The sequence below is a fragment of the Callionymus lyra genome, chromosome 13 (assembly GCF_982586985.1).
Source record: "Callionymus lyra chromosome 13, fCalLyr1.hap1.1, whole genome shotgun sequence".
NCBI lineage: Eukaryota > Metazoa > Chordata > Actinopteri > Syngnathiformes > Callionymidae > Callionymus > Callionymus lyra.
Window position 1 is genome coordinate 3,651,440 of NC_141830.1, and position 27,798 is coordinate 3,679,237.

General features: G+C 40.7%; 1 protein-coding gene across 1 annotated transcript in view; it reads right to left on the reverse strand.

Annotated features, from left to right (window-relative positions):
• The window catches only part of fig4a (FIG4 phosphoinositide 5-phosphatase a), a 109,041-nt gene that overhangs the window by 72,738 nt on the left and 8,505 nt on the right, over positions 1-27,798 (reverse strand). The window contains exons 4-11 of the mRNA XM_087806438.1: positions 25,949-26,072; positions 17,030-17,186; positions 16,912-16,962; positions 13,909-14,072; positions 11,177-11,305; positions 8,023-8,123; positions 4,856-5,018; positions 2,259-2,356 (exon numbers count right to left, since the gene is read on the reverse strand). Of these exons, the coding sequence (XP_087662564.1) occupies positions 2,259-2,356; positions 4,856-5,018; positions 8,023-8,123; positions 11,177-11,305; positions 13,909-14,072; positions 16,912-16,962; positions 17,030-17,186; positions 25,949-26,072 (987 nt within the window). The remainder of the gene's footprint in view (positions 1-2,258; positions 2,357-4,855; positions 5,019-8,022; positions 8,124-11,176; positions 11,306-13,908; positions 14,073-16,911; positions 16,963-17,029; positions 17,187-25,948; positions 26,073-27,798) is intronic.

Sequence of the window (27,798 nt, forward strand, 5' to 3'; positions counted from 1 at the left end):
AACCCAGGAACATGATTTTTACCTTATATAAATGTGTATTAATAGTTGTTTATAGTGTACTTAAATATTATATTCACTGTATTACATTATATTGCTGTTACTTAAATACCTTTTTTATTTTAAACACAAACAATAGATGTCAAATAAATGACATGTGCAGTGTTTATTTTGGGGCGTCTATCCATCTAACCCAGGAACATGATTTTTACCTCATATAAATGTGTATTAATAGTAGTTTATAGTGTACTTAAATATTATATTCACTGTATTACATTATATTGCTGTTACTCAAATACCTTTTCTTTATTTGAACACAAACAATAGATGTCAAATAAATGACATGTGCAGTGTTTATTTTGGGGCGTCCATCCATCTAACCCAGGAACATGATTGGCTGCTCACCCGTTAAGCAACAGTCATTATGAAAGCGTCTCCCTGTATATGGAGTGATCCAGCAGGACCGGCTCGCACACATGAATAAAAAAGAAATATATAAAAAGAAACATCGTGACAGCAGCCACATGTGCTGGACTGGCACTGTCAGGAAATCATAATCCTTGAACTAAAACCGTCTCCACCTGGTCAAACAAAACCCCCCCCAAAAAAAACATGGGCACTGATGATTTATCCAGAGGCGTCAGTCTCATGTCGGAGTCACATGTCGGACCATGTGGTCGTATATCCTGGTGCACCATGGGTCGTCGTCGTCGCCTGAACACCGGTTTGTCGGTCCACTGCCCGTCCCCTTCGTGTCGTCCTCCGCAGTATCAGGGGGTGTTGACTATAAGTAGGGGGGGTCCCCTCTCTAACTCACATGGACTCGGCCTGCGTGAGGCTCTCAGGGCTGTGATTGGTCCCTGGACTCACGGGTTTCCTTCGCTGCCCACAACGTGATCGTTGAAAGTCCACAGCCGTGTGTCCCGACATGTGTGTTCCAGGACATTGATTTATGGTCTGGATTTCTCTATCAATTATGTTTCCATATTGATAAATCACACACTAGCAGCAACAGGAATTTACCTGATAGAATGTGTATTTATATATATATAAAATAATATATTGTACCTTCATTAACCTGATGAAAACACTAGAAGTTGATTCAATCTTTGATTGATCTTGATGAACAACTTATAACTCTGTTAGATTAAAACTATTATACACTATACGTATACGCCATACTTAAATAAGTATAAATTACTCCCTTGATCCAAGAGCTTAAACGTTTGACTACACAATCAACATTCCACTCCAGACTGATCACACTGGTTGAAGACAAGCTTGGATCAGATTTAGAAACAACACCAGTTATTTAAATCATCCGTTTATCTGCAAATCACACCTTAAATCGTAGATCAAAGAACGACGCAAGACACACCCGGGAAAGGGGGGATAAAAGACGGAAACCCCCAGCCGAGAACATTTGACTGATTAGATTACAAGAAAACAAATCAGGATGCCTCTCTACGGGGGATCGGGACACAGGGAACTTGAAAGGACCATTTGGCCGGAAAGGATGACCCCCTTGGGCGGGAAATTTGCCTTAAATATAGCGATGTTTCTACAGATCGGGACCTTTTCTCCCGGGACTATTGACCTGTACAGTCGCCGGGACAAAGTGTGTCCGATCGATCGTAAAGCTTGTATTTTGTTTGACTTGAAGCGGCGAATAAACGACCCGTGACACACTCTTGATTCTCCACGAAGCGAATCGTTTTAACTCATAGAATTAAAAGATAATAGCTTCCATTTCAACTCATTGACGAACCTTCAAGACAAATGATTCGATTCAAATCGACTCCTCATTTTCTAAATACACAAAAAAAAAAAACATATGGTAAAAAAAAAAAAAGGGTTAAAAGTGATATATATTATTCTTTATTGGAAAACCATGAATCGAGCCGATCAATTGTTTAGAAGTGATCAATAAAATGATTTTAAATATTTATATTTTTAACCATTTCTCACAAGAGCAGTTGATCTCACCTGCTGACCAGAACATTATTGAGGAAAACTTTTTTTAAACTTAATTCGGAAAGAACGAGTTGATTTTAAACAGATAGTTTACAGACATCAACATAATCTGGATATTAAACTTGATTATTGTCAACTAATTTCATTTCCTATTGTGATTTATTTAATTTGTTGTTACATTAAAATCCTGTTGTGTCAAAAAGAGTATCGTCGCTTTAACGATCTTCACATGCGTTGTGTGTGTGACCTCGGTGTGTGCGACTGCAGTGTGTGTGTGTTTTCTCTACCTTGACAAGGTTGAGGATGATTATGGGCGATCCAAACCTCTGCAGCATCTGGTCGAAGTGCAGTCCGGCCACGTGTGCGTACGGGTCGGCCTGATCCACTGCAACACAAGGGGCCACACTTTCAACGCAACATTCAAACGCAAATGTGTCGTTCAACGAGCGGGATATTGTCGTCACTTCAAAAACCCACTCGAGCGGAACCCTGTAAACCTTCATCAGAGATCAAGAGAAATGGGTCAAAACACTTGGCCATCACTCGCCGAGCAACAACCACGACACGCTCTGACCCCTCAGCTTCAGACCGGCATCAGGACTATCTCTTAACAATGTCAAGTGTTTGTCTCGCTATAGAGATAACAAGCAGCAGCATTCGTCACCGATAATGACACAAAACCCATCACTTTGTTACGAGCGTCTCCAGCACTACCGAGATGTTTTCCCTTTTTTCCAAGTAGCCATAAAAACCACTGGCCACAATAAAAGAATGTCTTCCATCTGCCTACACGACCATTAGCAGGTTTGTGACCTATATCCTTTTACAGGGCAGTCAAACCACTATCACCACCTACACTAGAGGGTAATGTGAGCATCACTCTAAAGATTCTTTCCCTTCCGGAAGCATTTTCTCGTATATTGAAGCTTTACTTTGACCTAGATACGACAGATGACGTCTGGATTCGTCACTCGGACGATGGTGTACAAACTCCAAGACCTCCTAGAATGAACGTGGCGATAATACTCTTGATAATTCATTGATAAATTGCTTTTTTCTGACACAAATGCACCTTTTTTTCTGCCACCGATGTTCAATATGCACATGTTGAGTGTTGAGAAAACTTCTACGGAGAGAAATTGAGCCATAGAATGAGTCAGCTGGTTGGATTGACACCTATGGTCCGTAGATCAGAACAAACGCCAACAATTCAATTGGGAAAATAAACATTTAAAGTTGTGTTTAAGAGTAAGGAAGTAAGTAAGTAATATTTTATAGAGCTTTTCGAGACCAGGGTCACAAAGCGCTTAAAAAAAATCAAAACAATACTCAATAAAATAAATACTTAAAAGGTCAAGATAACACAGAGACAAAAACAAGAGTCTCAGTGAATCAAGGAAAAGCGCAAATAAAAGTGTCTCAAGATGTTTCTTGAAGGAGTCAGTAGATCATCAAACACAGATGTTTCTTGAAGGAGTCAGTAGATCATCAAACACAGATGTTTCTTGAAGGAGTCAGTAGATCATCAAACACAGATGTTTCTTGAAGGAGTCAGTAGATCATCAAACACAGATGTTTCTTGAAGGAGTCAGTAGATCATCAAACACAGAGATGTTTCTTGAAGGAGTCAGTAGATCATCAAACACAGATGTTTCTTGAAGGAGTCAGTAGATCATCAAACACAGAGATGTTTCTTCATGTTTTCTTTTCTTTCAGAAAATCAAGGAAAAGCCTGAACAAATAGAAACGTCTTAAGATGTTTCTTAAAGGAGTCAGTAGATCCATCAAGCGCAAAGAGGGAGGAAGATCGTTCCAAAGCTTAGGAGCAACAGCCTGAAAAGATTTCTCTCCTCTGGTCCTGAGTCGTGTGCGTGGAACCATAAGTAGATTCTGATCCACAGACCTCAGAGCCCGAGCTGGGGTGTAAGTCTGGATCAGATCAGTGATGTAAGGAGGAGCCTGACCATGAATAGATCTGAAAGTAAGAACCAGAATTTTAAAGTTGATCCTGAAAGAAACTGGAAGCCAGTGAAGAGATTTAAGGATCGGAGAAATGTGAGTTCTTCTACTAGAGCGGGTCAGAATTCTGGCTGCAGAGTTCTGAATCAACTGCAGGCGAGACACATCCTTCTTGTTAAGACATGAAAACAAACTGTTACAATAGTCCAGACGAGAAGAAACAAACACATGGATTATAAGATCCAGATCATGTTATGACAACATTTTCCTAAGTTTAGAGATTTTTCTCAGTTGAAGGAAACAGTTTCTGGTCAGTTTTCTTCAGTGTTGAACAAGAGACATGTCTTTACCAAATACAACACCCAGGTTTCTCAGGCTCAGTTTGACAGACTGACCTAAGTCACCCAAGTACTGACTCAACCCTGGAATCTTATCATCAACAATCACCAGAGTTTCAGTTTTGTCCACATTTAGCTGTAAAGTGTTTTCACTCATTGTTTGATTTCTAGCAAACAATTGACTAAGTTCAGCCTCTGGGGCTCAGTTGGATCAACAGAGCAGTAGAGCTGGATGTCATCAGCAAAAATGTGATAAGAAACATCAGGAAATCTCTGAATGATTTTACAGAGGGGAATCAAGTACAAATGGTATTTAATTGGGGATTATTACTGGACGAATAAAAGACATTTTAGAAAATGCACTGAGAACTATATCTGATCATGCAGGATATTGTAAAACCTCCACATAATTAAAGTTAAAAAATACCTAATATTATTTTATCATTGTTACCAGTCTGTGCCGGAACTTTCCCACAGTCGTAAAATCCAATCGGTCCGACATATTATGTCGTCAGTTCATCACAACAACAAAATACAAACAACAGACACCCCAAAAACAGGATTTGATGAAGGAAGACGCAGCTTACGTCGTATGGGAGGTTTTGGCATCATGGTTGAAATGTCCTGGGACCAGTAGAGAGGAACCGAACCTCGCACCTGCACGTACGAGGAGTAACTTCCTGCCGTGAACGACATGACGGCGGCATCGTGGACGATCTGCTCCGTCTCCACCTCGTTGGCAACGTCGCCCTAGAGCAAAAGAATACATTCAATAAATGCATAGAACATAAATAACATTTACATGGATCGATTCAAGCCCCAGAATATGATGTATCCATAACTTTTGTCCCAATTAACATAAAAAAGAAAATGGATGCTGTCCATCTGAACTATCCCAGGTCACGATACCTCTTGCTGAGGTACTTCCATCATGTGAGAAATGTCTTTATTAATAAGAAAACTACAGAAGGGGCCCCACACATCTTCAAAACATTGCTGTTTACCCTTGATGGTGTATGTGATTTTGTACAGTGGCAGAGTTGATGATAATTCTAACAACCATCTTCCAATATTTGGCTTGTCCACCTCCTTCCATGCTACTGCAATCACTCTTTTTGCCAACAATAAAGCGATATCAATGAATATTCTGTGTTTCTTTAGGATTGGACAACCAACAGGGTACAAACCTAAACAAAATCTTGTTCGACACTGAAGAAAACTGACCAGAAACTGGTTCCTTCAACTGAAAAAAATCTCTAAACTTAGGAAAATGTTGTCGGAACATGATCTGGATCTTATAATCCATGCGTTTGTTTCTTCTCGTCTGGACTATTGTAACAGTTTGTTTTCATGTCTTAACAAGAAAGATGTGTCTCGTCTGCAGTTAATTCAGAACTCTGAGCCGCTCTAGTAGAAGAACTCACATTTCTCCGATCCTTAAAACTCTTCACTGGCTTCCAGTTTCTTTCAGGATCAACTTTAAAATTCTGGTTCTTACTTTCAGATCTATTCATGGTCAGGCTCCTCCTTACATCACTGATCTGATCCAGCCTTACACCCCAGCTCGGGCTCTGAGGTCTGTGGATCAGAATCTACTTATGGTTCCATGCACACGACTCAGGACCAGAGGAGAGAAATCTTTTCAGGCTGTTGCTCCTAAGCTTTGGAACTATCTTCTCTCTCTTTGCACTTGATGGAGTCTACTGACTCCTTCAAGAAACATGTGTGTTTGATGATCTACTGACTCCTTCAAGAAACATCTGTGTTTGATGATCTACTGACTCCTTCAAGAAACATCTGTGTTTGATGATCTACTGACTCCTTCAAGAAACATGTGTGTTTGATGATCTACTGACTCCTTCAAGAAACATCTGTGTTTGATGATCTACTGACTCCTTCAAGAAACATCTGTGTTTGATGATCTACTGACTCCTTCAAGAAACATCTGTGTTTGATGATCTACTGACTCCTTCAAGAAACATCTGTGTTTGATGATCTACTGACTCCTTCAAGAAACATCTGTGTTTGATGATCTACTGACTCCTTCAAGAAACATCTGTGTTTGATGATCTACTGACTCCTTCAAGAAACATCAATGTTTGATGATCTACTGACTCCTTTAAGAAACATCTGTGTTTGATGATCTACTGACTCCTTCAAGAAACATCTGTGTTTGATGATCTACTGACTCCTTTAAGAAACATCTTAAGACGTTTCTATTTGTTCAGGCTTTTCCTTGAATTTCTCGAACTCCTGTTGTGTTCTCAGTATTTATCTTGATCTTTAAAGTATGTACTTTTTTTGAGTATTGTTTTGATTGTTTAAGCGCTTTGTGACCCTGGTCTGGAAAAGCGCTATATAAATAAATATTACTTACTTACTTACATCTGGGACAGTGCTGTTGAATGTATTAAGTGTGACTGGTGTCAAATAAGTACGCATTAGCCAGTTGTATTGCAATAATTGAAGGCGTGTGTTGACCGTTTGTGACTGAGCTTTTGTGCGTTCCCATTCCACATCCCAGATAATGACCTGTAGGTCTTCTCTCCAAGAATTGAGTCTGCTTGTTGAAGATTCTGGTGACTGAGCCACCAGTTCACCATATATTTTTGATATCAACCCTCTTCCATGGGCATCCTTTAACATCATTTCTTCTACAACAGTTAGTTTAGGGATGGATAATGATTGTTTTTGTTGAGATCTTATAAAGTCTCTTATTTGTAAAAGGTGGCTACGAGCTATTTATGAACAATGTCATTGAAGGACAGAATTTGTTTGTCATCTGGGTTATAAAGATCTCCCACTGTTTGTAGACCCCTTTCAGCCCAAATGCCAAAACCTCCCTCACTTTTTCCTGGGGAAGGAATAGTTCATTTCCCCATATTGGACTGAAGATTGAAAGTGAGTCGCCTTCTTTGAAATATTTTTTAACTTGGATCCATACGTTAATAATGTTTCTTACTATAGGATTATTTGTATGCGTTTTTAATCTTCTCGAAACTCTGCAGCGAGAATTCTGACCCGCTCAAGTAGGAGAACTCACATTTCTCCGATCCTTAAAACTCTTCACTGGCTTCCAGTTTCTTTCAACTTTAAAATTCTGGTTCTTACTTTCAGAGCTATTCATGGTCAGGCTCCTCCTTACATCACTGATCTGATCCAGACTTACACCCCAGCTCGGGCTCTGAGGTCTGTGGATCAGAATCTACTTATGGTTCCACGCACACGGCTCAGGACCAGAGGAGAGAAATCTTTTCAGGCTGTTGCTCCTAAGCTTTGGAACGATCTTCTCTCTCTTTGCGCTTGATGATCTACTGACTCCTTTAAGAAACATCTTAAGACGTTTCTATTTGTTCAGGCTTTTCCTTGAATTTCTCGAACTCCTGTGTTGTTCTCAGTATTATCTTGATCTTTGAAGTATGTACTGTTTTGAGTATTGTTTGGATTGTTAAAGCGCTTTGTGACCCTGGTCTCGAAAAGCGTTATATAAATAAATATTACTTACTTACTTACTTACTTACATGGGGAAGGGTAGTTTTAATGAACTTTCCTCCATTTCCCTCCACAATTATCTTTTGAATAATAGAACATGGGGAAAAATCATATTTAACATTAAAATCATCATATGAAATGATTGCTTGTTCTCCGTAAACGATCAGTTAATTAAGCACAACTTAAACAGTAAACATTGATGACAACGATCAACGATTCATTTTTTCAGGAGTCGTCTTTATGGTCTGCTCCAGCGATCTACCTCACAATTGGCTCCTCTCTTCAGGAATCGGGTCCCGGCGAATCGGCTGGATCTCCTGGCGATGAGGGTGATGTGGACCGGTCGGCCGTAGATCAGGAGCTCTGAGGATTGTGGGTAAAGGAGCAACACTGCGACACTGGATAACATCCATTTTTGCAAAAAGAATAAAAAAAAAAAAGAAGAATCATCTTTAAATGCATCTCTTCTTTTACCATTTTACGAGTGTTAGCTTCTCCTTAAAACAATAGTCAAAAGTTACCAAAGAATGAAGATCAATCAACTTTCCTGTATAAACCTTTCATCGCCAACATTCGACTCTGCATTAGGTTATGAAATCTGTACATTCCAGAGGGATCAATAAAGTTATTTTATCCGTCTATCGTTCATTCAGGAGGAGCTCGGAGTCGGCGAGAGAATCTTATTGTGGCACCTCCATCACGTTTGGGTTCAAGGTCAGTTGGTTTCCCCGTTAATGACTCCGTTTTCCTGGAGAAAAAAGGTTTCCACGGTCGCTTTACTCAACGGCTGCTCCTGCAACATGACCAACCGAAGTCTCTGGAGCAGATCACTGACCATTAGAAGTAAGTAAGTAAGTAAGTAATATTTATTTATATAGCGCTTTTCGAGACCAGGGTCACAAAGCGCTTAAACAATCAAAACAATACTCAAAAAAGTACATACTTTAAAGATCAAGATAATACTGAGAACAACACAGGAGTTCCAGAAATTCAAGGAAAAGCCTGAACAAATAGAAACGTCTTAAGATGTTTCTTAAAGGAGTCAGTAGATCCATCAAGCGCAAAGAGGGAGGAAGATCGTTCCAAAGCTTAGGAGCAACAGCCTGAAAAGATTTCTCTCCTCTGGTCCTGAGTCGTGTGCGTGGAACCATAAGTAGATTCTGATCCACAGACCTCAGAGCCCGAGCTGGGGTGTAAGGCTGGATCAGATCAGTGATGTAAGGAGGAGCCTGACCATGAATAGATCTGAAAGTAAGAACCAGAATTTTAAAGTTGATCCTGAAAGAAACTGGAAGCCAGTGAAGAGTTTTAAGGATCGGAGAAATGTGAGTTCTTCTACTAGAGCGGGTCAGAATTCTGGCTGCAGAGTTCTGAATCAACTGCAGACGAGACACATCCTTCTTGTTAAGACATGAAAACAAACCGGTACAATAGTCCAGACGAGAAGAAACAAACACATGGATTATAAGATCCAGATCATGTTCCGACAACATTTTCCTAAGTTTAGAGGTTTTTCTCAGTTGAAGGAAACAGTTTCACTGACCATTAGAGGTCAGAGGTGTTGAGTCCACAAGTCCTCAACTTGTGTCCGACGTGACACTCGACACGAGTCGAGGTCAACTAGTTTCTCACAAACGTCTTGATCAGTAACGTTTCTCTAAACCCCCCGTCGTGCGCCAAGAAGAACATTACTTCGCCTTCGCGACTTCACCGGCGAGAACATTTCTTTTTCAACGGAATCTGCTTCCCCGGTTGCTCTGGATCAGGGACGTGTTGTTCCACTTGAAAAACTGAGACAAACATCATCTGGTTCCGCCCGGGAAATTTGAGGCCATGTGGAGCCTTTTCATGCTGCGAGTCAAAGAAACGTCCTTCGAAACAAACCCGGGTGAAAGATTTGTATTTATCTTGGTTGTATTTACTAATTATTTCTAGTTGTGTACGATCAAAGATCATTTCTGTGTGTTTTAATGCCTTATCTTATCTTATCTGAGAAAAATCTCTAAACTTAGGAAAATGTTGTCGGAACACGATCTGGATCTTATAATCCATGCGTTTGTTTCTTCTCGTCTGGACTATTGTAACAGTTTGTTTTCATGTCTTAACAAGAAGGATCGTCTCGTCTGCAGTTGATTCAGAACTCTGCAGCGAGAATTCTGAGCCGCTCTAGTAGAAGAACTCACATTTCTCCTTCAAACTCTTCACTGGCTGCTCTAGTAGAAGAACTCACATTTCTCTGATCCTTAAAACTCTTCACTGGCTTCCAGTTTCTTTCAGGATCAACTTTAAAATTCTGGTTCTTACTTTCAGATCTATTCATGGTCAGGCTCCTCCTTACATCACCGATCTGATCCAGCCTTACACCCCAGCTCGGGCTCTGAGGTCTGTGGATCAGAATCTACTGATGGTTCCACGCACAAAGCTCAGGACCAGAGGAGAGAAATCCTTCCAGGCTGTTGCTCCTAAGCTTTGGAACGATCTTCTCTCTCTTTGCGCTTGATGGATCTACTGACTCCTTTAAGAAACATCTTAAGACGTTTCTATTTGTTCAGGCTTTTCCTTGAATATCTTGTGTTGTTCTCAGTATTATCTTGGTCTTTAAAGTATGTACTTTTTTGAGTATTGTTTGGATTGTTTAAGCTCTTTGTGACCCTGGTCTGGAAAAGCGCTATATAAATAAATATTACTTACTTACTTACTTACTTATCGATACAAGCAACGGTCGCCTCACAGCAAGAAGAAGGTTGCTGGTTCGCTTCCAGGCCGAGCCAACTAGAGACCGTTAGTATGTTCTCCCCATGTTTACATGGGTTTACTCCGGGCACTCCGGTTTCCTCCCACAGTCCAAAAACATACAGAGGTTGATTGAGAAACTTGGGGGAAATCGTCCGTAGGTATGAGTGTGAATGGTTGTGTGTCTTTGTGTGTCCTGACACAGACTGGCGTCCTGTCCAGGGTGTCCCCTGCCTCTCGCCCTATGATACTGGGATCGACTCCGCGACGCCCATTAGAGAATAAACGGGAGAAAATGAATGAATGAATGCGGCAGGGATTGTTTGGTGTTTGTAAATTGTGTGCATGTGTATTTAAAAACTTGATGAAACGATGTATGGAAAGTTTGGAAGGAGCTGGATGGACAGGATGAGTTAATGACTCAGGACTTCACTGGGGGTAACGTGAGGTGATTTTCTTCCGGTGATCGATCAAGTGACTCGTGCGGCTCGGCTCGGCTCTTCAGGCCAAAATGAACGATCGATTGAAGCGGTTCAACGTCAACTAATCACTGCCTGGTGACTGTGAAATGAATGCGCCTCGAAACACATCAACCAAAACATCAAGCCATTTTTTTTTGATCCTTTGGTTCTTCAGGGTCACCGTTTAAGGGTTTGAGTCCCGCTCACCGCTGGAAAGGATACTGGACTGGCCGCAGAAGCCGTGGATGATGTACATGAGCCAGTCCGGATGCACGACGTTCTTCACGAGCTCCAGCAACCGACCGTTCCAGACGTACTTGTAGTACGGCTCGTTCTGGAGTCCGTAGACCACTGTGGCGGACGACGACATTAGATCAGATCCTCGTCACTATACAGTGGGGCAAAACAAGTATTTAGTCAGCCACCGATTGTGCAAGTTCTCCCACTTAAAATAACGACAGAGGTCTGTAACTTTCATCATAGGTACACTTCAACTGTGAGAGACACTAATTGCTCCAACAGTTGGAGTCACTCTTCACAGTCTGGTCCAGGCCTACACTTCTTTTCCTGTTTGAGGCTGTGGACAGGTGTCTTTTATACAGATAACCACTTCAAACAGGTGCCATTAATACAGGTAAGGAGTGGAGGACAGAAGAGCTTCTTAAAGAAGAAGTGACAGGTCTGTGAGAGCCAGAGATCTTCCTTGTTTGAAGTGACCAAATACTTGTTTTCCACCATAATTTACAAATAAATTCTTTAAAAATCCTACAATGTGGATTCCTGGATTTGAGGTGTACCTGTGATGAAAGTTACAGACCTCTGTCGTTATTTTAAAGTGGGAGAACTTGCACAATCGGTGGCTGACTAAATACTTTTTTGCCCCACTGTATATATATATATATATATCGTCATATCATTATCATCTTCCTGAGTGTCATTGAAAAATAACCAGACGGAGATGATGATCAAGATTCTAGGACCAGAGGTCGTGACCTCTAGGGCTGAACCCTTATTAGAAGTGCGATTATTTTCCGAAATATTGCGATTATTTACCTTTTTTTTTTACTCTATTACAATAAATTATTAACTTTACATTAAAATGTATTTCTATTTAGGTTAGGTAGAACTTTATTGATTGAAATTGTTTTTTCCAATTAGCCACAGCAATACAGCAATTATTCCTAAAAATAAATAAAAATAAAATAAGAACAAAGAGAAATAAAGATAAAGTTATTAAGTTTTTTTTTTTTTTACGATAAAAGGCAAATTAAACATACCTTAAAATAAATACGTTTTATTTAGTTCCTCTAATTACACTTGTAAACAACATATTTACTGCAAATACTAAAAACTAGTGTAAAAGTGTGATGTCAACATATTTATGAGTCAATAATAAATCATACGAAAGAAAAGTGAAAACACAAGTCAGTCATTTTTTCTCTTTCTTACTGCATATTTGTGCACAGTTTCTCGTGTGTTTATGTATTTCTTGTTGGACATAATAATATATTATCATTCACACAATTTGAATTGTGTCCTCAAACATCTCAGGCCACAAGTCCAGCACAAGACCCCCTGCAGTTTGCCTACCAGCCAGCAGTTGGTGTGGAAGATGCCATCCTTCACCTCCTGCATCTACTCCCACTTGGATAAAGGAAGCGGTTCAGTGAGGATCCTGTTCCTGGACTTTTCTAGTGCCTTCAACACTATCCAACCCACTCTGCTGCAGGACAAACTGACTAAGATGCATGTGGACCCTGGTCTGGTCTCCTGGATTACGGACTATCTTACCGATCGACCACAGTATGTCAGGCTGAAGGACATCACGTCTGACACTGTGGTGTGCGGTACAGGAGCACCTCAGGGGACAGTACTGGCCCCTCTCCTCTTCACCATCTACACTTCGGACTTCTGCTACAACTCAGAGCTGAGTCTCGTCCAGAAGTATGCTGACGACACTGCCATTGTTGGATGCATCAGGGACAACAGCGAAGACGAGTACAGGAGTCTGATACGTGACTTTGTGGACTGGAGTGAGAGGAACCACTTGCAGCTGAACACCTCAAACACCAAGGAGCTGGTCTTGGACTTGGTCCAGGACAAAGCCACGTCCAGTGTCCATCAGAGGCGACGAGGTGGAGATAGTGGACAACTATAAGTACCTCGGTGTGTGGCTGGACAGTAAACTGGTCCTGCAACACAGACCATGTATATAAGAAGGTTCAGAGTAGACTGTACTTTCTGAGGAGGCTTCGATCATTTAACATCTGCAAGAAGCTCCTCTGCATGTTCTACCAGTCTGTGGTGGCCAGTGTCCTGTTCTATGCTGTGGTGTGTTGGGGTGGAAATGTGTCCAAGAGGAGTGTCAACAGGTTGGACAGGTTGATCAGGAGGGCTGGTTCTGTGGTTGGAATGAAGCTGGACTCACTGGTGACAGTTGCTGAGAGGAGATCATTGAACAAACTACAGTCCATCATGGATGATGACAGTCATCCTCTGAACACTGTCATCAGTGAGCAGAGAAGCAGATGAAGCACGAATGCTCCTACCCAGTGTGCAACACTAATAGACTCAGGGACTCATTCATTCTTTGGGCTATTAAATTGTATAATTCTGAGTTCGGGGGCAGGAGTGGAGTGAAAGTATCTGGATGTTCTGTTCTATGTTAGTCTTTGTATCCTTTGTCTATGTTCTTTATCTTTATCTTTAGACTTAGATGGTATCATCTTGTTCTTCCTCTTATGTTCTTCTATCTTATTTAATTTTTTATGTATTATTTTTTATTGTTTATGAAAAATTGCTGGCTACTGGAAAAAACAATTTCCCGAAGGAGACCTCCTGAGGGATCAATAAAGTTTTACCTTACCTTACCTTAAATGTGTGACATAAAGACCTGATGCTCTCGTGAAACTACCGTCACAGAAGACATTGGTTCGACCGGATCATCCGCTGACCTTGAGTGGGCAGACCCTCGTCCTCGAAGATGTCAAAGGTCTCCTGCTTGCCCTTCGTCTGCGCCTCTTCTTCGGTGGAGGTCACGGACGCCGACCAGAGTCCATAAGGTCTCTGGAGCAGAGTCAGGTTGTACTGGAGCGAGTGGCTCAGGTCGTAGCTGTAGCTGCAGAAGAACAAGAAACGTGTTTTAAACTCAATCGAATCAACAACATCTCGTCAGTTTACATACGATATAGTACGAATGTACTATTAAAGTAACTCAACGTGTATGTTTTTCTACTTTTTGATTATTTTTATTTATTTCTTTTATTGTTGGGGGTTTTTTTTTTGTGGGTGTCGTCGAACTGACACGATTCTCTGGAGCGTCTCCCGGGTTTGACTCAGAAATCATTTGACATTTCCTTTCAAACCGTGGGAAGGAGAGGACGGCGCCACGGAATGATTGACAGCTCAGTGATGACAATCAAAAGGGCTCGTCAAACTAGACACATGGAGGTGAGATTAGCACGCTTGAAGGTTACTGGGCCAAACAAAACGTAACTGGGCCAAACGGTGAGCGTAACTGGGCCAAAACGGTGAAGGTAAACTGGGCCAAACGGTGAAGGTAAACTGGGCCAAACGGTGAACGTAACTAACTGGGCCAAACGGTGAAGGTAAACTGGGCCAAACGGTGAAGGTAAACTGGGCCAAACGGTGAAGGTAAACTGGGCCAAACGGGGAACGTAACTGGGCCAAACGGTGAAGGTAAACTGGGCCAAACGGGGAACGTAACTGGGCCAAAACGGTGAATGTAACCGGGTCAAACGGGGAACGTAACTGGGCCAAACGGTGAAGGTAAACTGGGCCAAACGGTGAACGAACGTAACTGGGCCAAACGGTGAACGTAACCGGGCCAAATGGTGAACGAACGTAACTGGGCCAAACGGTGAACGTAACTGGGCCAAACGGTGAACGTAACTGGGCCAAACTGTGAAGGTAAACTGGGCCAAACGGTGAAGGTAAACTGGGCCAAACGGGGAACGTAACTGGGCCAAAACGGTGAACGTAACTGGGTCAAACGGGGAACGTAACCGGGCCAAACGGTGAAGGTAAACTGGGCCAAACGGTGAACGTATCTGGGCCAAACGGTGAACGTAACCGGGCCAAATGGTGAACGAACGTAACTGGGCCAAACGGTGAACGTAACCGGGCCAAACGGTGAACGTAACCGAGCCAAACGGTGAACACAACTGGGCCAAACGGTGAACGTAACCGTGCCAAACGGTGAACACAACTGGGCCAAACGGGGAACGTAACTGGGCCAAACGGTGAACGTAACTGGGCCAAACGGTGAACATAACTGGGCCAAACGGTGAACATAACTGGGCCAAACGGTGAACGTAACTGGGCCAAACGGGGAACGTAACTGGGCCAAACGGTGAACGTAACTACGCCAAACGGTGAACGTAACCGGGCCAAACGGCTACCGTAACTGGGCCAAACTGGGAACGCAACTGGGCCAAACGGTATACGTAACTACGCCAAACGGTGAACGTAACCGGGCCAAATGGTGAACGTAACCGGGCCAAACCGGTGAACGTAACCGGGCCAAAACGGTGAACGTAACTGGGCCAAACGGTGAACGTAACCGGGCCAAAACGGTGAACGTAACTGGGCCAAACGATATACGTAAACCGGGCCAAACTGGGAACGCAACTGGGCCAAACGGTATACGTAACTACGCCAAACGGTGAACGTAACCGGGCCAAATGGTGAACGTAACCGGGCCAAACCGGTGAACGTAACCGGGCCAAAACGGTGAACGTAACTGGGCCAAACGGTGAACGTAACTGGGCCAAAACGGTGAACGTAACTGGGCCAAACGGTGAACGTAACTACGCCAAACGGTGAACGTAACCGGGCCAAACGGCTACCGTAACTGGGCCAAACTGGGAACGCAACTGGGCCAAACGGTATACGTAACTACGCCAAACGGTGAACGTAACCGGGCCAAATGGTGAACGTAACCGGGCCAAACCGGTGAACGTAACCGGGCCAAAACGGTGAACGTAACTGGGCCAAACGGTGAACGTAACCGGGCCAAAACGGTGAACGTAACTGGGCCAAACGATATACGTAAACCGGGCCAAACTGGGAACGCAACTGGGCCAAACGGTATACGTAACTACGCCAAACGGTGAACGTAACCGGGCCAAATGGTGAACGTAACCGGGCCAAACCGGTGAACGTAACCGGGCCAAATGGTGAACGTAACCGGGCCAAACCGGTGAACGTAACCGGGCCAAAACGGTGAACGTAACTGGGCCAAACGGTGAACATAACTGGGCCAAACGGTGAACGTAACTGGGCCAAACGGGGAACGTAACTGGGCCAAACGGTATACGTAACTACGCCAAACGGTGAACGTAACCGGGCAAACGGCTACCGTAACTGGGCCAAACTGGGAACGCAACTGGGCCAAACGGTATACGTAACTACGCCAAACGGTGAACGTAACCGGGCCAAATGGTGAACGTAACCGGGCCAAACCGGTGAACGTAACCGGGCCAAAACGGTGAACGTAACTGGGCCAAACGGTGAACGTAACCGGGCCAAACGGTGAACGTAACCGGGCCAAAACGGTGAACGTAACTGGGCCAAACGATATACGTAAACCGGGCCAAACTGGGAACGCAACTGGGCCAAACGGTATACGTAACTACGCCAAACGGTGAACGTAACCGGGCCAAATGGTGAACGTAACCGGGCCAAACCGGTGAACGTAACCGGGCCAAAACGGTGAACGTAACTGGGCCAAACGGTGAACGTAACCGGGCCAAAACGGTGAACGTAACTGGGCCAAACGATATACGTAAACCGGGCCAAACGGTGAACGTATTACAGCAGAACAACATCCGGTAAATCAGGAGAACTCGTCCGTCATGATTTCTCGATGATTCACTCAAACAAACCATCAACGGTGCTAATAATAACCATGACGACAGCGTGGCCTGAGTACTTACCTGAAGTAGAAGTTGCTGGAAAGGTCCACGTTTTGAAATATTCTCACATATCTTGAACAAAAAAGACAAAAGTGGTTAAAAAAAAAAACGGACCCTTCAAAGTTTTATCTGTGGACACCTGGCTTCATCAGGATGCGCGACTCTGACCGAGTCATTGGGGATGTAGATCATGTTGGTGTCTTCGACCTTGTAGATGGAATGTCCGCCGATGTCGGCCATCTTCCTGCGTTTGGTAATCAGTACGATGTAGTATCCTTCCAGGAAACGCACAAAGCCTGTGGACGAGAGAAGCGTCAGGCTGTGATTATGACACATTTCCCGCTTCAGCAGCCGACGGCGCTCTCAGCAGGAGTGGTTAACGAATGCTGCCGGTAATAGAGCTGATTAATACAGTGAAGGACAAACAATACTAAAGCTTATGCATCATAGATTTTTCCTCAACATAGTGACATAGATTGACTGGAAAAGAAAGAATGCCGTCTTGATTCAGGGATTTTTTCATTAAAACCATGAATAAAAATAACATGTAGGAAGAAGTGAGTGGATTTCCTACTAAAAACGGTCAAACACTTAAATAACAAAAATATATAGAAGTAGCGCGACACGAATCCAAGTACTTTTCAATGGCGGCACATATGTGCCAATAACTTGAGTCAATAACTAGTTCAATGTAAAAATGGTGAACTGAACTCTGAACTATTCAATGTAAATCTGGTGAACTGAACTCTGAACCAGTTCAATGTAAATCTGGTGAACTGAACTCTGAACTATTCAATGTAAATCTGGTGAACTGAACTCTGAACTATTCAATGTAAATCTGGTGAATTGAACTCTAAACTAGTTCAATGTAAATCTGGTGAACTGAACTCTGAACTAGTTCAATGTAAATCTGGTGAACTGAACTCTGAACTATTCAATGTAAATCTGGTGAATTGAACTCTAAACTAGTTCAATGTGAATCTGGTGAACTAGTTGAAAGTAAATCTGGTGAACTGAACTCTGAACTAGTTGAAAATAAATCTGGTGAACTGAACTCTGAACTAGTTCAATGTAAATCTCGTTAACCTAACTCTGAACTAGTTGAAAGTAAATCTGGTGAACTGAACTCTGAACTAGTTCAATGTAAATCTGGTGAACTGAACTCTGAACTATTCAATGTAAATCTGGTGAATTGAACTCTAAACTAGTTCAATGTAAAACTGGTGAACTGAACTCTGAACTATTCAATGTAAATCTGGTGAATTGAACTCTAAAATAGTTCAATGTGAATCTGGTGAACTAGTTGAAAGTAAATCTGGTGAACTGAACTCTGAACTAGTTGAAAGTAAATCTGGTGAACTGAACTCTGAATTAGTTGAAAGTAAATATGGTGAACTGAACTCTGAACTAGTTCAATGTAAATCTGGTGAACCTTACTCTGAACTAGTTGAAAGTAAATCTGGTGAACTGAACTCTGAACTATTCAATGTAAATCTGGTGAATTGAACTCTAAACTAGTTCAATGTGAATCTGGTGAACTAGTTGAAAGTAAATCTGGTGAACTGAACTCTGAACTAGTTGAAAGTAAATCTGGTGAACTGAACTCTGAATTAGTTGAAAGTAAATCTGGTGAACTGAACTCTGAACTATTCAATGTAAATCTGGTGAATTGAACTCTAAACTAGTTCAATGTGAATCTGGTGAACTAGTTGAAAGTAAATCTGGTGAACTGAACTCTGAACTAGTTGAAAGTAATTCTGGTGAACTGAACTCTGAACTAGTTCAATGTAAATCTGGTGAACCTAACTCTGAACTAGTTGAAAGTAAATCTGGTGAACTGAACTCAGAACTAGTTGAAAGTAAATCTGGTGAACCTAACTCTGAACTAGTTGAAAGTAAATCTGGTGAACTGAAATCTGAACTAGTTGAAAGTAAATCTGGTGAACTGAACTCTGAACTAGTTCAATGTAAATCTGGTGAACTGAACTCTGAACTAGTTCAATGTAAATATTGTGAACCTAACTCTGAACTACTGGAAAGTAAATCTGGTGAACTGAACTCTGAACTAGTTCAATGTAAATCTGGTGAACCTAACTCTGAACTAGTTGAAAGTAAATCTGGTGAACTGAACTCTGAACTAGTTGAAAGTAAATCTGGTGAACTGAACTCTGCCGTCAGGAAAGTAGTTGAAAGTAAATCTCGTGAACCTAACTCTGAACTAGTTGAAAGTAAATCTGGTGAACTGAACTCTGAACTAGTTCAATGTAAATCTGGTGAACCTAACTCTGAACTAGTTGAAAGTAAATCTGGTGAACCTTCAGCAGCCGACGGCGCTCTCAGCAGGAGTGGTTAACGAATGCTGCCGGTAATAGAGCTGATTAATACAGTGAAGGACAAACAATACTAAAGCTTATGCATCATAGATTTTTCCTCAACATAGTGACATAGATTGACTGGAAAAGAAAGAATGACGTCTTGATTCAGGGATTTTTTCATTAAAACCATAAATAAAAATAACGAAGAAGTGAGTGGATTTCCTACTAAAAACGGTCGTGCACTTAAATAACAAAAATATATAGAAGTAGCGCGACACGAATCCAAGTACTTTTCTATGGCGTCACATATGTGCCAATAACTTGAGTCAATAACTAGTTCAATGTAAATCTGGTGAACTGAACTCTGAACTAGTTCAATGTAAATCTGGTGAACTGAACTCTGAACAATTCAATGTAAATCTGGTGAACTGAACTCTGAACTAGTTCAATGTAAATCTGGTGAACTGAACTCTAAACTAGTTCAATGTAAAACTGGTGAACTGAACTCTGAACTATTCAATGTAAATCTGGTGAACTGAACTCTGAACTAGTTCAATGTAAATCTGGTGAACTGAACTCTGAACTATTCAATGTAAATCTGGTGAATTGAACTCTAAACTAGTTCAATGTGAATCTGGTGAACTAGTTCAATGTAAATCTGGTGAACTGAACTCTGAACTATTCAATGTAAATCTGGTGAACTGAACTCTGAACTAGTTCAATGTAAATCTGGTGAACTGAACTCTAAACTAGTTCAATGTGAATCTGGTGAACTAGTTGAAAGTAAATCTGGTGAACTGAACTCTGAACTAGTTGAAAGTAAATCTGGTGAACTGAACTCTGAACTAGTTCAATGTAAATCTGGTGAACCTAACTCTGAACTAGTTGAAAGTAATTCTGGTGAACTGAACTCTGAACTAGTTCAATGTAAATCTGGTGAACCTAACTCTGAACTAGTTGAAAGTAAATCTGGTGAACTGAAATCTGAACTAGTTGAAAGTAAATCTGGTGAACTGAACTCTGAACTAGTTCAATGTAAATCTGGTGAACTGAACTCTGAACTAGTTGAAAGTAAATCTGGTGAACTGAACTCTGAACTAGTTCAATGTAAATCTGGTGAACCTAAACTCTGAACTAGTTGAAAGTAAATCTGGTGAACTGAACTCTGAACTAGTTCAATGTAAATCTGGTGAACCTAACTCTGAACTAGTTGAAAGTAAATCTGGTGAACCTAACTCTGAACTAGTTGAAAGTAAATCTGGTGAACTGAACTCTGAACTAGTTGAAAGTAAATCTGGTGAACTGAACTCTGAACTAGTTGAAAGTAAATCTGGTGAACCTAACTCTGAACTAGTTGAAAGTAAATATGGTGAACCTAACTCTGAACTAGTTGAAAGTAAATCTGGTGAACCTTCAGCAGCCGACGGCGCTCTCAGCAGGAGTGGTTAACGAATGCTGCCGGTAATAGAGCTGATTAATACAGTGAAGGACAAACAATACTAAAGCTTATGCATCATAGATTTTTCCTCAACATAGTGACATAGATTGACTGGAAAAGAAAGAATGGCGTCTTGATTAAATAAAAATAACATGTAGGAAGAAGTGAGTGGATTTCCTACTAAAAACGGTCGTACACTTAAATAACAAAAATATATAGAAGTAGCGCGACACGAATCCAAGTACTTTTCTATGGCGTCACATATGTGCCAATAACTTGAGTCAATAACTAGTTCAATGTAAAAATGGTGAACTGAACTCTGAACTATTCAATGTAAAAATGGTGAACTGAACTCTGAACTAGTTCAATGTAAATCTGGTGAACTGAACTCTGAACTATTCAATGTAAATCTGGTGAATTGAACTCTAAACTAGTTCAATGTGAATCTGGTGAACTAGTTGAAAGTAAATCTGGTGAACTGAACTCTGAACTAGTTGAAAGTAAATCTGGTGAACTGAACTCTGAACTAGTTCAATGTAAATATTGTGAACCTAACTCTGAACTAGTTGAAAGTAAATCTGGTGAACTGAACTCTGAACTAGTTCAATGTAAATCTCGTGAACCTAACTCTGAACTAGTTGAAAGTAAATCTGGTGAACTGAACTCTGAACTAGTTCAATGTAAATCTGGTGAACTGAACTCTGAACTAGTTCAATGTAAATCTTGTGAACCTAACTCTGAACTAGTTGAAAGTAAATCTGGTGAACTGAACTCTGAACTAGTTGAAAGTAAATCTGGTGAACTGAACTCTGAACTATTCAATGTAAATCTGGTGAATTGAACTCTAAACTAGTTCAATGTGAAACTGGTGAACTAGTTGAAAGTAAATCTGGTGAACTGAACTCTGAACTAGTTGAAAGTAAATCTGGTGAACTGAACTCTGAACTAGTTCAATGTAAATCTGGTGAACTGAACTCTGAACTAGTTGAAAGTAAATCTGGTGAACTGAACTCTGAACTAGTTCAATGTAAATCTGGTGAACCTAACTCTGAACTAGTTCAATGTAAATCTCGTGAACCTAACTCTGAACTAGTTGAAAGTAAATCTGGTGAACTGAACTCTGAACTAGTTCAATGTAAATCTGGTGAACTGAACTCTGAACTAGTTCAATGTAAATCTTGTGAACCTAACTCTGAACTAGTTGAAAGTAAATCTGGTGAACTGAACTCTGAACTAGTTGAAAGTAAATCTGGTGAACTGAACTCTGAACTAGTTCAATGTAAATCTGGTGAACTGAACTCTGAACTAGTTCAATGTAAATCTTGTGAACCTAACTCTGAACTAGTTGAAAGTAAATCTGGTGAACTGAACTCTGAACTAGTTGAAAGTAAATCTGGTGAACTGAACTCTGAACTAGTTCAATGTAAAACTGGTCAACTGAACTCTGAACTAGTTCAATGTAAAACTGGTGAACTGAACTCTGAACTAGTTCAATGTAAATCTGGTGAACTGAACTCTGAACTATTCAATGTAAATCTGGTGAATTGAACTCTAAACTAGTTCAATGTGAATCTGGTGAACTAGTTGAAAGTAAATCTGGTGAACTGAACTCTGAACTAGTTGAAAGTAAATCTGGTGAACTGAACTCTGAACTAGTTGAAAGTAAATCTGGTGAACTGAACTCTGAACTAGTTCAATGTAAATCTGGTGAACCCAACTCTGAACTAGTTCAATGTAAATCTCGTGAACCTAACTCTGAACTGGTTGAAAGTAAATCTGGTGAACTGAAATCTAAACTAGTTGAAAGTAAATCTGGTGAACTGAACTCTGAACTAGTTCAGAGTAAATCTGGTGAACTGAACTCTGAACTAGTTCAATGTAAAACTGGTGAACTGAACTCGGAACTAGTTCAATGTAAATCTGGTGAACTGAACTCTGAACTAGTTCAATGTAAATCTGGTGAACTGAACTCTGAACTAGTTGAAAGTAAATCTGGTGAACTGAACTCTGAACTAGTTGAAAGTAAATCTGGTGAACTGAATTCTGAACTAGTTGAAAGTAAATCTGGAGAACTGAACTCTGAACTAGTTGAAAGTAAATCTGGTGAACTGAACTCTGAACTAGTTCAAAGTAAATCTGGTGAACTGAACTCTGAACTAGTTCAATGTAAATCTGGTGAACTGAACTCTGAACTAGTTCAATGTAAATCTTGTGGACCTAACTCTGAACTAGTTGAAAGTAAATCTGGTGAACTGAACTCTGAACTAGTTGAAAGTAAATCTGGTGACCTGAACTCTGAACTAGTTCAATGTAAATCTTGTGAACCTAACTCTGAACTAGTTGAAAGTAAATCTGGTGAACTGAACTCTGAACTAGTTGAAAGTAAATCTGGTGAACTGAACTCTGAACTAGTTCAATGTAAATCTGGTGAACTGAACTCTGAACTAGTTGAAAGTAAATCTGGTGAACTGAACTCTGAACTAGTTGAAAGTAAATCTGGTGAACTGAACTCTGAACTAGTTCAATGTAAATCTGGTGAACCTAACTCTGAACTAGTTGAAAGTAAATCTGGTGAACCTTCAGCAGCCGACGGCGCTCTCAGCAGGAGTGGTTAACGAATGCTGCCGGTAATAGAGCTGATTAATACAGTGAAGGACAAACAATACTAAAGCTTATGCATCATAGATTTTTCCTCAACATAGTGATATAGATTGACTGGAAAAGAAAGAATGGCGTCTTGATTAAATAAAAATAACATGTAGGAAGAAGTGAGTGGATTTCCTACTAAAAACGGTCGTACACTTAAATAACAAAAATATATAGAAGTAGCGCGACACGAATCCAAGTACTTTTCTATGGCGTCACATATGTGCCAATAACTTGAGTCAATAACTAGTTCAATGTAAAAATGGTGAACTGAACTCTGAACTAGTTCAATGTAAATCTGGTGAACTGAACTCTGAACTATTCAATGTAAATCTGGTGAACTGAACTCTGAACTAGTTCAATGTAAATCTGGTGGACTGAACTCTAAATTAGTTCAATGTAAAACTGGTGAACTGAACTCTGAACTAGTTCAATGTAAATCTGGTGAACTGAACTCTGAACTATTCAATGTAAATCTGGTGAACTGAACTCTGAACTAGTTCAATGTAAATCTGGTGGACTGAACTCTAAACTAGTTCAATGTAAAACTGGTGAAATTAACTCTGAACTATTCAATGTAAATCTGGTGAATTGAACTCTAAACTAGTTCAATGTGAATCTGGTGAACTAGTTGAAAGTAAATATGGTGAACCTAACTCTGAACTAGTTGAAAGTAAATCTGGTGAACTGAACTCTGAACTAGTTCAATGTAAATCTGGTGAACCTAACTCTGAACTAGTTGAAAGTAAATCTGGTGAACCTTCAGCAGCCGACGGCGCTCTCAGCAGGAGTGGTTAACGAATGCTGCCGGTAATAGAGCTGATTAATACAGTGAAGGACAAACAATACTAAAGCTTATGCATCATAGATTTTTCCTCAACATAGTGACATAGATTGACTGGAAAAGAAAGAATGGCTTCTTGATTCAGGTATTTTTTCATTAAAACCATAAATAAAAATAACATGTAGGAAGAAGTGAGTGGATTTCCTACTAAAAACGGTCGTACACTTAAATAACAAAAATATATAGAAGTAGCGCGACACGAATCCAAGTACTTTTCTATGGCGTCACATATGTGCCAATAACTTGAGTCAATAACTAGTTCAATGTAAAAATGGTGAACTGAACTCTGAACTAGTTCAATGTAAATCTGGTGAACTGAACTCTGAACTATTCAATGTAAATCTGGTGAACTGAACTCTGAACTATTCAATGTAATTCTGGTGAATTGAACTCTAAACTAGTTCAATGTGAATCTGGTGAACTAGTTGAAAGTAAATCTGGTGAACTGAACTCTGAACTAGTTCAATGTAAAACTGGTGAACTGAACTCTGAACTAGTTCAAAGTAAATCTGGAAAACTGAACTCTGAACTAGTTCAAAGTAAATCTGGAGAACTGAACTTTGAACTAGTTCAATGTAAATCTGGGGAACTGAACTCTGAACTAGTTCAATGTAAATCTGGTGAACCTAACTCTGAACTAGTTGAAAGTAAATCTGGTGAACTGAACTCTGAACTAGTTGAAAGTAAATCTGGTGAACTGAACTCTGAACTAGTTCAATGTAAATCTGGTGAACTGAACTCTAAACTAGTTCAATGTGAATCTGGTGAACTAGTTGAAAGTAAATCTGGTGAACTGAACTCTGAACTAGTTGAAAGTAAATCTGGTGAACTGAACTCTGAACTAGTTGAAAGTAAATCTGGTGAACTGAACTCTGAACTAGTTCAATGTAAATCTGGTGAACCTAACTCTGAACTAGTTGAAAGTAAATATGGTGAACCTAACTCTGAACTAGTTGAAAGTAAATCTGGTGAACTGAACTCTGAACTAGTTGAAAGTAAATCTGGTGAACTGAACTCTGAACTAGTTCAATGTAAATCTGGTGAACCTAACTCTGAAATAGTTGAAAGTAAATCTGGTGACCTGAACTCTGAACTAGTTCAATGTAAAACTGTTGAACTGAACTCTGAACTAGTTCAAAGTAAATCTGGTGACCTGAACTCTGAACTAGTTCAATGTAAAACTGGTGAACTGAACTTTAGTTCAATGTAAATCTGGTGAACTGAATTCTGAACTAGTTCAAAGTAAATCTGGTGAACTGAACTCTGAACTAGTTGAAAGTAAATCTGGTGAACTGAACTCTGAACTAGTTGAAAGTAAATCTGGTGAACTGAACTCTGAACTAGTTGAAAGTAAATCTGGTGAACTGAACTCTGAACTAGTTGAAAGTAAATCTGGTGAACCTAACTCTGAACTAGTTGAAAGTAAATCTGGTGAACTGAACTCTGAACTAGTTCAATGTAAATCTGGTGAACCTAACTCTGAACTAGTTGAAAGTAAATCTGGTGAACTGAACTCTGAACTAGTTCAATGTAAATCTGGTGAACCTAACTCTGAACTAGTTGAAAGTAAATCTGGTGAACTGAAAACACATAACAATAATAATCAGTTGCTGCGAGAAGCAAGAAAAGCTCCCAGAATACACCTGACCTCAGAGAGTACTTTCTAAACACTGATGTTTCCACGAGGAATACATGAAGAAAACGCTTCTACGTCACTGTGATTGTTCGGGTTAATAGCAGGAGAAAATGTCAACAGAAAGTTTTATATAATACGTGTCCGGGACTCACAACCGGGTCAGCGACACAAAAACTCACCCACGATGCCGTCGGCGGACACGGCTCTGGACAGACCCGAGGACCCTTTCTGTCCCATCTTCGTGCGGTTCCCCAGGTCCAGGCGACCCAGCAGCTCTCGGACTTCTTGTTGACTGTAAACATGCTGCGAACAGAACCAGGGTCTCGGTTACAAGTCCTGCTGGAAGACCCTACGTTTGTGGGTCGAAGCAGCAGGTGAAGCGACACACGAAGGATCAATGATTCTTGCTATGATGGTTTTATCTTGTTCCTTGACAAGGTCGACGAGGATCGGAAACGTTTAGAGACTCGATGACTTTAAAATATAGAATCTACACGTCAGGACCATGAACGCATCACTGCTACTAGGACTGATGTGAACCTAGTAGAACTAGTTCAATCTTGCATCTGTGAACTTTTGAAAATATTTGGATGATGAACTGAACTATTTCAATATAAAACTGGTGAACCGAACTCGTAACTAGTTCAATCTTGGAGCCTTGAACTTTTGAAAATGTTTGGATGATGAACTGAACTAGTTCAGTGTAAAACTGGTGAACTGAACTTTGAAGTAGTTCAAAGTAAATATGGTGAACTGAACTCTGAACTAGTTTGTGCGGTTCCCCAGGTCCAGGCGACCCAGCAGCTCTCGGACTTCTTGTTGACTGTAAACATGCTGTGAACAGAACCAGGGTCTCGGTTACAAGTCCTGCTGGAAGACCCTACGTTTGTGGGTCGAAGCAGCAGGTGAAGCGACACACGAAGGATCAATGATTCTTGCTATGATGGTTTTATCTTGTTCCTTGACAAGGTCGACGAGGATCGGAAACGTTTAGAGACTCGATGACTTTAAGAAATGGAATCTACACGTCAGGACCATGAACGCATCACTGCTACTGGGACTGATGTGAACCTAGTAGAACTAGTTCAATCTTGCATCTGTGAACTTTTGAAAATATTTGGATGATGAACTGAACTAGTTCAATGTAAAACTGGTGAACTGAACTTTGAACTAGTTCAAAGTCAATCTGGTGAACTGAACTCTGAACTAGTTCAATCTTGGAGCCGTGAACTTTTGAAAATGTTTGGATGATGAACTGAACTAGTTCAATGTAAAACTGGTGAACTGAACTTTGAACTAGTTAAAAGTCAATCTGGTGAACTGAACTCTGAACTAGTTCAATCTTGGAGCCGTGAACTTTTGAAAATGTTTGGATGATGAACTGAACTAGTTCAATGTAAAACTGGTGAACTGAACTGTGAACTAGTTCAATCTTGGAGCCTTGAACTTTTGAAAATGTTTGGATGATGAACTGAACTAGTTCAATGTAAAACTGGTGAACCGAACTCTGAACTAGTTCAAAGTAAATCTGGTGAACTGAACACTAAACTAGCGCAAAGTAAATCTGGTGAACTGAACTCTGAACTAGTTCAGTCTTGGAGCCGTGAACATTGTTGACTGTAAACATGCTGCGAACAGAACCAGGGTCTCGGTTACAAGTCCTGCTGGAAGACCCTACGTTTGTGGGTCGAAGCAGCAGGTGAAGCGACACACGAAGGATCAATGATTCTTGCTATGATGGTTTTATCTTGTTCCTTGACAAGGTCGACGAGGATCGGAAACGTTTAGAGACTCGATGACTTTAAAATATAGAATCTACACGTCAGGACCATGAACGCATCACTGCTACTAGGACTGATGTGAACCTAGTAGAACTAGTTCAATCTTGCATCTGTGAACTTTTGAAAATGTTTGGATGATGAACTGAACTTGTTCAATGTAAAACTGGTGAACCAAACTCTGAACTAGTTCAATGTAAAACTGGTGAACTGAACTTTGAACTAGTTCAAAGTCAATCTGGTGAACTGAA